General features: G+C 45.9%; 1 protein-coding gene across 1 annotated transcript in view; it reads right to left on the reverse strand.

Annotated features, from left to right (window-relative positions):
• Positions 1-11,892, reverse strand: part of snx16 (sorting nexin 16) — a gene marked incomplete at both ends in the record, with an annotated part of 21,522 nt that extends 9,630 nt beyond the window's left edge. The window contains 2 exons of the mRNA XM_080544004.1: positions 9,912-9,998; positions 11,509-11,892. Of these exons, the coding sequence (XP_080400130.1) occupies positions 9,912-9,998; positions 11,509-11,892 (471 nt within the window). The remainder of the gene's footprint in view (positions 1-9,911; positions 9,999-11,508) is intronic.
• Positions 11,893-12,519: the final 627 nt, after the last annotated feature.

Consider the following 12,519-nt stretch of genomic DNA (forward strand, 5'->3'; position numbering starts at 1 on the left):
ACCAATGGCGGCAAGCTGCCATGCAAGGCGCCGGCCGGCCCGCTCACTGGGAGCAATTTTGGGGTTCAGTGTCTTGCCCAAGGACACTTCGACATGTGGCCAGCCGGGGCTCGAACCGCTGATCTGCTGACCTTGTGTCTGCCACAACAACACAGAGCCACACTGAGGAGGGGAGTGGGCCACCAAACAGACACGCACATACCACATGCTTTGTGAAGAGGAAAAACAAACAATGCCTGTTTACTCAACAAAGGGTTTGAGGGTGTAACCGCGTAGTGTAGAAGTCTATAAAGGAGACCTGTTATGCTTTATGCTTCTCTGGGGTTCCCCAAAACATCAAAACAACACGTTTTTTTTGCTGAAAATAGACAATACCACTCAGACTTGAATCTAAACGCACACGGTTCCTGGGGGGATACAATTACAAAACAAATCTGCCCTTGTCCCCCACAAAACAAATCTGCCCTTGTCCCCCACAAAACAACGAATCCAAAACTATTTAAACGGACGCGATCAGAGTGTATGAATGTACGGCAGGGAAAGGTTTAACACAGCAGCCGTTTTATATTTCCAGTTTACCGTTAACGGCCATGGATGAGTTTGAAGTCCAGTATTTTTCTGATCAGGCATCTGACAAAAAGGGTCTATTATTATTATTATTATTATTATTATTACTAACAACTGTAATAATAATAATAATAATAATAATAATAATAATAATAATAATAATAATACCATAACACAGCAGTGATGTGGAAATTAGACTAATTTTAAAATAAGCCACTATTATCATTATTCTAATGTGCTTTATGTGTGTCTTTTTCAGGATGAGGCAAAGCAGGGTGGAGGACTTTCTCCACTAAAGGAGCCCAGATCCTTCCCAGATGGTTATGGTTGCTCTACATCCCTTTGACTTGAATTGAACAAGATCCTTTCATTGTATTTTGGAGAGATTTTATGTTGGACTGTAAAATGGAGATTACGAGTTAAGACTGGACTATGTCTTGTTGCGGAATAATTCCCTGCAGTGCATACTTTGTTTCTTGTTACATGTATTTAAGAGAATATGATTTAATACATATAATAATTTTTAACATTAATGAGACCAATTTTAAAAATCTATTTTGGGTAAATTCATTGTTATATTAAACAGCTAATAATGAAAAAAAATCGTTAGAATGATGAATAAATGAGATACACAATTAAAACCAAACAACGCTGTTTGATGTGTACTGAGTAGTGTACCACCCAACTCTGTACAACTCTGTACAAAAAACTATCCAAACAACTGCAGAGTGCGTCCCAAGAAACAGATGAATCCTAACCCCTCTAGAACGACAGCCTACTGCACTGTTCAGTGAGGTGGGATCGGTTACTTCCCCTTTAAAAAAAGACCACAGGAATGGACATGAAGCTGCTCACACCCTCTGTTCAATGTAGGGAGTTCCCTTCCTCCTGCCCCGGGCCAGCGCGCCGCCCACCTGTTCTTTACCCTCTGCACCTCCGATTTTATTGCAAGAAATTGTGGTAATAAAACAATAAATGATTATTTTTAACCTAACAAGTCGTGATCTTAGAATTATAAGGTTCTATCTCCGTTTAGGGTAGTTCAGAGATATTGAGCGTCAGTGTTTTTACATTCCATTATGTTTTGTGAGATGGAACCTTTGTATTTTAAGAATTACTAACTCAAAAATGGCAACATTTTTAAAATAACACCACACAGGCATTAATAAACACCTAATGGATCAGATTATGTAAAAAACTCAATTGAGGACTTTTCCAAAGCATAGGCTACATTTTCCCCCATCAGGACCTCCTTTGACCTGTCCCACTAGTTGGCTGAGGCCACAGTAGCCTGCTGATGGGGTAAACAGAAAGTCTTTGTGTGCCAGTCGAACACAAAGGAGTGTTCCTAGAGCTCCAGGCCACACCACATTGTCTCTCCGTAAGAGAATCTAGAGCCACAAACACTCACAATACACGTCCAGCGAATTGTGTGCAATTGAGTGGATAATTGAGCCCTGGACAAGCCTGCGTTGTGGGTGTTACTTCAGCAGTCAAACAGGAAAGCACAACAATTGGTTTATTCACCACCCCCTGCATAACTTTCAGGTTGTTGCCTCAGAATCTGAAGTATGCTAACACATCTACAAATCTTACTGGAATCTGTAGAAGAAGAAAAAAGAGGAAAAAAATAAATCTGATCATATAAAAACAAATATAATAATAATATATAATAATTATAATTATAATAATAATCATCATATAAGAAAAACTGAGAAGACCTGTTTGGAAAAGTGCTGTGGCTTTCCTAAAATGAGCCAAGTCTCAGCCATGACATTTTGTCGATTTAAAAAAAAAAAGTCTCCCCAGGTGTCAGGGTAGCATTCCTTAGTTTTGATCCTCCCAATCTGCTCAGTTTGTAGTGCCAAACTTCAGAGGCAGCGAAACCTGAAAGTTGTGCAGCGATTCATTCTTTTGCAAGGCACTGCAGCTATACTTTTTCATCTGGCTTGACTTTCTAGTGTGGTTTAAGGGCACCGTGTGTATGTGTGATTCCCCTAACCCAGGGGTCGGCAACCTTGAGTGTTGAAAGAGCCATATTCGAACAAAAAACAAAAAAACGAATCGGTCTTTTTTTTTTTTTTTTAAGCCTTATATAAGCCTTATAATGAAGGCCAGTGGCGCCGGCAGGATTCGATTTCATGGTACGCACAGAAACGTAACAAAACTAAAAACAGCGAAGTCGCTGCCAGAGATGCAGTTGGGTGATGTTTACATATATCTTGTGGAGAATCTTTCCCCTCACACTGCCGCCAGGATGAAAGCGTCCAGAAGTACAGACTAGGGCTGGGCAAACGATCAAAATTTCTTTTTCGATAATCGCAAGAATTAACGATCAATTATTGGGGAAAAAATAAAAAAATAAAAAAATAGGGCAGAAATAACAAGCATGTTTTCCTTGGGGAAAACTTTATTTGTGTTGCTATTGCACACATTCATTCACGTTCAAACTAGACACTACAGTCAGATAACAATCCTCTTAAACAAGGCAGTGAGTAGCCTAAATTGTTTAACTTAAAAACACATTTTACGTTATAAATAAAAATATAGAAAATAAGTAACTCACCATAGGAGCAGTAAAAAAAACAGTTACTCACAAATAGGAGGATGACTGAAAACGTTAGTGTCCTTAAAAAAAAAAAAAAAAAAAGTATCCAATTTAATTATTATTATCGATTATCGAGCAAAATATTTTGTGATCGACCAAGATCCTTATCGATCAATTATCGATCATCGATCATTGATGCCCACCCCTAGTACAGACACTTATCTGTTAGATCTGGATGGGTCAATAATACTAATGTTAGCTAGCTAGCTAAAGGACCTACACAACCAACTCCAAGCTGGTAGCGTCCACAAAAACAAACCATGTCAGAACGATTATGCCAAGATAATGACTACAAATAGAATAACTAGGCTAGTCAAAGTCAAAGTCAGCTTTATTGTCAATCCAATATAAGTACAGACATGGATTATATGTACAGTCAATCCAATATATGTACAGACACAAGATTAAAAAATAACTACGTATATATACAAAAAATACTAGATAAAAGATTTGAAATGTGCGGTACAATGTACAGGGGTGGAATACAATATGAACAATGACAATAGTGCAATAGTGGTAATTGGCTCAGTATAATAGAGTAAAGTGGCTAAAGTACGTAAATCATTAAAATAATCCGTGTTTACTTGAGCTTATCTTTGACACGTCTAATAGCACAAATCCACAATCTTCTCCTCTCTGGGTTCTTTTTCTGACGGAATTCTGTAGAAGCCCAACCCAGGGTCGTCTCCTCGTCGGTTAGTGCACCCGATTGCAGAGCAACTATCCAGCGTTTTGTCAAACAACTAATTACTTGGTAAAAACCTGATAAAATAGCTGGCAGGCAGCGGAAGAAAGATTTGTTTTGCCCGTCAGGTGGGCGTTCCCATTATGCCGCGACGACACGTGCAAACAATATGGTGACAGAATGTATAATACTAGTCATGTGCCAACATATCCGAATCCTATTGGCCCTCGTACAACATTACAGCGTAAGCAGGGAGTTGTAGTTCAAGGAGAGAGACGCGACAACTTAAAAAATAAATAATCGTTGTTAATTTCCATTTGTGGTCAAAGCCACAGGGAGCCACTGAAGATGGGCAAAAGAGCCGCATGCGGCTCCGGAGCCGCGGGTTGCCGACCCCTGCCCTAACCTGTCTCACTGAAGCGTGGAAAAGCCAACTCTGTTGCCCTCAAGCATACAGACACACACAGACATCAAACAGACACACACAGACATCGAATTGCACACATTCACACTAAATGCTCCACACACATCAGTAGGTATTTAGCAGCCATGTGTTCCTGGTTCTTCTCTCAGACACTGGTCTGCTTCTCTATGGGGGATCAGAGAGGCAGCGCATGACGGATGCTCTCTGGTGAAGGAAGAGCGCTACAGGGAGAGCAGACACGGTGAGGGATGTCTTCCTCCTGACAAGAAGCCTGTTATGTATAGCCAATAACATCTATAATTCACAATAAAGAATGGAGGCAGAGGCGGCGAAACACTTTAATATATCTCTGTAGCTTTAGTGACCAAACCGCAGGTATACAGGTATCCATTTCTCCTTAGTAGTGTAGTTGCGTGCGAGGACAGAGTCTCCAACATCAAACTGTCTGTCTTTAGACCGCTTAGCTCGCTGATTTACTTGTTCCTGCTGTTTCTCGTGGACTGATGTTTCCGTTGAGGTAGGTCGCAGCAGATCAAGACGTGTCCGAAGCTGCCTCTTCATTAGAAGGTAAGCTGGCGAGGTCCCAGTCGTTGCATGAGGGGTATTACGATACTTGAGTAGAAAAGTATCAAGGCGTTGCTTCAAGGGAGCCTCACTCTTGGATGCTTTGAGGGCATGTTTTACAGTTTGCACCATTCTCTCAGCCAATCCGTTGCTGGATGGATGGTATGGACTTGAAAGGATGTGCTTAATTCCATTGTTCTGTAGGAAGTCCTCCATCTCTGTTGATACAAAAGATGGCCCATTATCAGTGACGATCTGCTCAGGGAGTCCAAATCGACCAAACATCTCCCTCAATATCTGAATGGTCTTCCCCGAGGTGATGGTGGACATGACAGCCACCTCCGGCCACTTTGAGTGTGCGTCCACGGCCACCAGCAGCATAGCTCCATCAACTGGTCCTGCAAAATCCAGATGAACTCGTTGCCAGGGACACGCTGGCCAGTCCCAAGGATGCAGCGGAGCCAGGCTTGGTGTGTTTCTGATGACTTGACATGATGGGCATGATCTGGCTTTAGATTCATGATAGATGTCATAGTCTAGCCCAGGCCACCAGAAGTAACTGCTTGCAAGCTCTTTCATCCTGACGATGCCACAATGGCCTGAGTGTAGCTCTCTCAGGACTGGTTCTCTCAGCTTTGTCGGGATTATGACCCGCATGCCCCAGAGCAAGCATCCAGCCGTCACCGTCAACTCCTTCCCCCGCGAAAGGTAAGGCTGAAGATCCGGTGGTGCGTCAGGAACCTGTGACAGATCCCCTCTCATAACGCGGTCAAACACCCTGGAGAGGATGGGGTCCCCCTTTGTTTCCTTCCTGACCCGGTGAGCAGTCACCGGGGCACTCTCCACCATGTCAAAGTAGAAAATGGTTTGCTCCTTGCTCTTAGGGTGATCAGGAAGTGGAAGGCGTGACAAAGCATCCGCATTGGCGTGTGCCCCTGACCTCCGGTACTTAATGTCATAGTTGTGAGCACTGAGGAGCAGTGCCCAGCGCTGCATGCGGCTTGCTGCCAGGGTCGGTATCCCTGCATACGGACCCAAGATGGATGTCAAAGGACGATGGTCGGTCAGCAGGGTGAACCTCCTTCCGAACAGGTAAGTGTGGAACTTTTTAATTCCAAAGATAATGCTTAATGCTTCTTTCTCTATCTGTGGATAGTTCCTTTCTGCTGTGCTCAGCGTACGTGACGCAAACGCGATGGGTTTGTCTTCTCCAGTCGGTGTGATATGGGACACCACGGCGCCCACTCCATATGGCGACGCGTCACATGCGAGTTGGAGAGGCAAGGACGGGTCGAAGTGTGTTAACACCCTCTTGTCGGTCAATGCTGCTTTGGCTATGTTAAACGCTGCGTCACATTCTTTTGACCATGACCATGTTTTGCCCTCCCTCAGTAGTTCGTGCAACGGCTTTAGCCGCGTAGCCAGCTGTGGAATAAACTTGCCATAATAGTTTAGAAGCCCAAGGAAAGATCTCAACTGGCTCACATTCTCGGGAGCAGGAGCCTCTGAAATGGCGGTCACTTTAGAGGGCGCTGTGTGGAGCCCGTCTGCATCGATGACATGGCCCAGGTATTCCACTGCTGCCTTGAAGAAGTCGCATTTTTCCTGGCGAACACGTAAGCCATATTCTTCAAGTCTTCCCAGAGTTTTATCCAGGTTCAGCAGATGTTCTTCATCATCCTTTCCAGTCACCAAGATATCATCCAGATAGCATTGCACACCAGAGAGACCACTCAGGACCTGATCCATGGCCCTCTGGAACACTGCCGGGGTGGAGGTGATGCCAAACGGCAGACGGTGATATCTATAGAGACCCTTGTGGGTGGTGATGGTGAGGAGCTCCTGTGACTCTTTTTCAACATGCATCTGTAGGTAGGCCTGGTTCAGATCGATTTTACTGAATTTCTTACCACCAGCCAACCCAGCAAACAGGTCCTCAATCACTGGAAGAGGGTATTGTTCAACAGTCAGCACCGGGTTAACAGTTACCTTGAAGTCACCACACAGGCGAACTGATCCATCTCTCTTGATTACCGGGACCACGGGGGTGGCCCAGTCGCTGTATGGTACTGGCTCAATGACCCCAATCTTCACCAGCCTCTGTATATCAGCGTCGACCTTTGGCCTGAGTGCATAGGGAACAGTCCTGGCTTTCATAAAGCGTGGTTTGGAATTAGGTTTGACCTGCAGCTTGACTGTGATGGCTTTCATGCTCCCCAGCTCGTCTTTAAACACAGCTGCATGTCGCTTTAACACTGCTGATAGGCCGGTGGTATCTTCTGATACTGCATTCACCTTTCTCCAGTTCAGACGCATCACCTCCAGCCATGGTCTGCCCATCAGTGCTGGATAGTCCCCTCTGACCACATAGATCGGAAGCCTGACTTTTTGTCCATTTAATTCAACTAGGACCTCAGCCCTCCCAACCATGGGGACGGTTTCACCTGTGTATGTTTTTAGAATGAGCTTTGCCTGAGTCAATGGCATAATGGTTCAGTTTTTTCTTGAACAGTGTCTCTGACATTAGTGATACAGCGGCTCCAGTATCGATTTCCATCGTAATGGGATGTCCTTCCAATAACGGGGGGACACTATAGGCTGCCGAGCCTCCTTTTACAGTTAACACCTTTATTGGTAACTCCTCTTCTGAGTCTGTTCCACTGCTGCTTGTCTGTCCCTGCTTAACACTGTGCAGTTTCTTCTTTGACCGCCAGTTGTCTGTGTTTGCCTTGTCTGACTTTTTCCTATCTTTAAAGGTGTCCTTTGTTGACTTCTCTCTCTTAGCTCTACAAACCCGCTCAATGTGTCCCCATGCACTCTTGAGGCAGCCCCTAGCTGCAGTGCTTCCCTGGCAGCTAGCTCCATTGATATTGCAATATCCACAGCTGTCTTAAATGTGAGGTGCTCCTCTGTGAGCAGGCGCTTCTGTATTGCCTCACTCCTTAATCCACACACCAGTCTGTCACGCAGAGTGTCACACAGTGATGTGCCAAACTGACAATGTTCAGTCAATTTCCTCAGTACTGCTACATATTGAGTAATGGATTCACCTTCCTCTTGATTCCTCTTGTGGAACCTGAACCGCTCTGCAATCACCAAAGGCTTTGGGCAAAAATGTCCATTTAACGTTGTCACAATGTCCTTGTAAGAATAGGCACCTGGCTTGTTTGGTTGGAGTAAGTCCCTTAGCAAGCCAAACGTTTTAGCTCCTATTATACTAAGGAAGGTTGCCACCACCTTGTCATCTTTTTATTTTTTATTTTATCCCCTTTTTCACCCAATTTGGTATCCAATTGAACCCAACCTAGCATCCAATTATCCCCTGCCTATTGCGTAGGATCCGCCGCACGACCCCGTGGCCGGCAGCCCCAGAGGAGATCGCCAGGCAGACTAGCTGACTGGCTCCTCGAGCCCGACACCGTTATTCCGGCACCCCGGGGGCGGTGTTGCGCGACGGATCCTTGTCCGGAAATAGTCCTATACCTCCCTTCGGGAGCGGCCGCTCAATATGCCGCTCCCTGTGTGCCCTGGCCATATCCGGGTCTGGCGAGACCGGGATTCGATCCCAGTGCCCGGTGGGCAGCTTGCACTAGTGGCTAGTGCTTAGACCGCTGCGCCTCCGCGGGGCAACCACCTTGTCATCTTTAATGTCATTAGCAATAACAAAAAACTCAAAACGTTCAGTGTAAGCATTCCAAGTCTCTAAAGTGTCATCAAACTGTCCAAATGCTCCAGTCATCGGCATTTTCCCACTTTAAGCAAGTCCATTTCACTTACTTGTTTACTCTCCTCCAATATGCGCAGTGTGTGAGTTTCTCTTTTCCCGAACCTCACAGCACGCACACCGCCCTGATCATGACTCCCGCCGGTGATAATTTGTAATCCAGGGGGAAACAAAACCGCCGCACAAGTTCGTCGATCCTCGTCGCCAATTGTTTTGTTATGTATATAGCCAATAACATCTATAATTCACAATAAAGAATGGAGGCAGAGGCGGCGAAACACTTTGATATATCTCCGTAGCTTTACTGACCAAACCGCAGGTATACAGGCATAGTATCACTTCCGCATTCCTGCCCGGGCAACACTAGTTATCTATACGCTTTTCATCACTCCAACTACGGTGGTTCACATAGCTCAAAAATAACACTTCAATACATAACAAAGCCTGACTTGGCCTTGCTGACCAGGTGTGTGTGTGAGTGAGAGAGAGAGAGAGAGAGAGAGAGAGAGAGAGAGAGAGAGAGAGAGAGAGAGAGAGAGAGAGAGAGAGAGAGAGAGAGAGAGAGAGAGAGTGAGTGAGTGAGTGAGTGAGTGAGTGAGTGATGTTAAATGATTACATGGAAAATCTCATCCTGAGGTGAATATTAACATTATCGGTGCTTGGTTTAGAAGTCGGTTGCCTGCATTTTGACTCGGCACTGTCTTTCTTTTTAATTAGCCAATGTTTTCTTCGCTACGGTACGCAGAGATCGGACAGACGACCCACAGACATTCAGACCCCTTCCAGGGTTCCCACACCTTTTGAAACATCAAATTCAAGCACCTTTCAAGGACTTTCAAGACTGAATTCCCTCAAATTCAAGGACCCGACACGGCATAGTTTGAGACAGATCTAGATGAGAATTTAAATAATAGGAACTATCCGCTCACAGACAACAATTAAAAAGAGAGGCTTTTGAATGTAGAGGCTTGAACACTAGATGGTCTCTTCCCTTCTCTACCACAGCACAGCAAAACGATATATTGTGAAATATGTGTAAAGTTACTGTGTTAAGTTAAGCAATACAGAGACTTATCTACTATAAAAACATGCTTTTTTTTAGAGAGAGAGAGAGAGAGGGGGGGGGGGGGGGCGGGGATTCAAGCACTTGCAATGACCCATGTCTATTGTCAAAAACTTTTAAGACCTTGAATTTTTCTTTCCCTCAAATTCACAAACTTTCAAGGATTTCAAGGACCCTGTGTGGGAAGCCTGCCTTTCCTCCTCCGAGGCCCAGGAGGAGGGCGGCACTGAACCCTGCCTGTCCTCCTCCGAGGCCCAGGAGGAGGGCTGCACTGACCTTGTCATTGAGTCTGGAGAAGTCTGTGTATCTCCTGAACACCACCCAGCTCTCCTCTGGGCTCTTCCTCACCAGGACCTTATACACCTGCAACAGGAGCAGGAGGGCAACACTTACAGCAGGTCAACAGCTGGAGTTTTAGGTTAACAGCCAATGAGGACAGAGAGAAAACAGACACTGTCAAAGTTATTATACCTTTAATAATTGTTACATTCTTACGAAGAAGGTTTTTCCTTCTATCAATGGCCCCGGGCCTGAGCTGGATTACTTCTTCCTGCTACGACTGGTGGATTGATGATGATTCACTTGCTTAGTATTCAAATGTATTGATTGTAAGTCGCTTTGGAATAAGGCGTCTGCTAAATGCCAAAAATGTAAAAAATGTCAAACATAGATAAGCAATATTTCCTGGTCGGCATCGACCACTAAGCACACAAAAACACAAACAGAGGGCTTGTTTTGTAGAATAGCCTTCGCTCTTTTTCTCTGTCAGATCCAGATTAGATAGTTCTAGAGGGTGAGGCCCTCCACAAGTAGTTTGCATTTCCACTAGCCTTGCTAAACCATTACCAAACCATTCATTCAGAGCGGCCCTCATTTTGTCTGTGGAGAAGAAGTTTAAATGGCCAGACCTTATCTCTCTGAGTCTGAGGGCTGAGATAAGGCCAGCTCCTGTCTGAGAGACGGTGCGAGGCGACACTGGTGTAGATACAACCATCCAGAGCTCACCCTGGCACTGATAGGAAATATCGTTTGCAGACAGGCAGGCAAGAGAGCACTGGGACAAAGTGATGCTCTGAGCCAATAAACCTAATGTGCAATACGGGTTGAATAATTCCGATTGCAACTGTAGATGTAGCCTTTTCCTGCCAACTCATGCTGTCTAGGCCTATTCCAGGTCGTGTTTTGGAGAAACCAATGAAAACGCAGTTGGGGAGGCTATTTTGGACAATGCTAATAAGGCTAATGTAGGCTACTTCATCTTTCATTAATGACTCACTTTGTCAGCAGAGTTTCTGAATCAATGTGCCGGAGAGTGAAAGTGCAGCCTCTCTCTGGGTTTTGAGCACTAGCCTAAATTGCAGTATAAATCGTCTCTGAGTTGGTGAGGTCCTACAAAAAGCCATATCCTACAAACACGAGCAAATGAATGGTGCATTTGATTCGTGTGTTGATCAGAAAAGCACTGTGACACTGGTGACCTGGGTTCGATTCTCAACACGGGTTATGCTTTTATCCATTGTAATTCAGTTAGGGCTGTGCCGCCAGCACAATGAATGGCATTGTCATATTGAGCATAGTGTCAGAGACTGAAACCGGATTCATCAATGTAAATTAACTAATTGGTCACATGTGACCAATGGGTGATTGACTCACGAGTGGTCCAGCCATGGAATGAAAGTGTTTCTGGAATCTAGGTTTTAAAAGCTGACAACTAACCCAGTCATCAATACAATACGTAGAGGACATTTTAAATAGTCTGCGACCTCATAACAAGTGCGACAGGGAGAGACGTTGATAGCTTCACTGATTCGTTTACAACCAGGCTGCTCTATCCCTATCTAGCTTGCCGAGTTAGAAGGGCCATCCCTCTCACCGTAAACTTGGCCCGCTCCTCCATGACTTCATAGCCCAGCAGCGTGGGGGTGATGGGCCTCTCCTCGCCATCTTCCCTCCCCCCTGGGGGGGAACTCTGGTCCGTGTGTGAGCAGCTAGAGTACTCCACCGTGTTCTCCAGCCCGTTCAGCCTGGCCCTGGTCACTGGACTCTGACACGGCAGGGGCGGCGGGGTGGGGCAGCCTCCGACTGTCTCCGAGCTCACGGGCCCTCCTCCGTTCCCCCTGCCTCTCTCGTCGTCCCCGGGGCCTCTGGTGGACGGGGACTCCGAGCTGCTGGAGACGCTGCCCACGGAGGAGGCCCTCTTGGGCCGTCTGGCTTTACCCGGCATGGGGATAGGAATGGGCACAAAGGGCGAAGCCATCTGCCTGGCTTGTTGTCTCTGCCTCTGGTTGTCAAATTGCCCTTCTCATACAACCCCCCCCCCGTCAACTGCTGCACTCTTACAGGGGGGGTCGGTCAGTGCAGCCTTACAGGGGGCGTCGGTCAGTGCAGCCTTACAGGGGGCGTCGGTCAGTGCAGCCTTACAGGGGGCGTCGGTCAGTGCAGCCTTACAGGGGGCGTCGGTCAGTGCAGCCTTACAGGGGGCGTCGGTCAGTGCAGCCTTACAGGGGGCGTCGGTCAGTGCAGCCTTACAGGGGGCGTCGGTCAGTGCAGCCAGTCAGCATAGAGGGCACGGTTCAGAAGACGGCGGCGGCACCACTACTTTCTAGGCTCCAAGCATCCTGTCAAAAAAGGAGAAAAGAATCATTCAGTCCCGTTTTGCTTGTTGAATATTCTAAATAGCCCAAGAGGAAGCAGCGTTTCAGTGAATACTACTGTCCCGAATGAGGGCAAATTAATTGTCGATTGATAAATAAGTAAAAAAACCTTAGACGTCATTCATAATTGATATGAAATCTGTGGAGGAGTTAAATGCACGAGGGGGTGAGGGGATGATGAGTCGCCTTATTTCTCACCAGTCAGTTGCGTCTTTATTTTGTGACTGTTC

The sequence above is a fragment of the Nansenia antarctica genome (assembly GCF_963989245.1).
Source record: "Nansenia antarctica genome assembly, chromosome: 13".
NCBI classification, from domain to species: domain Eukaryota; kingdom Metazoa; phylum Chordata; class Actinopteri; order Argentiniformes; family Microstomatidae; genus Nansenia; species Nansenia antarctica.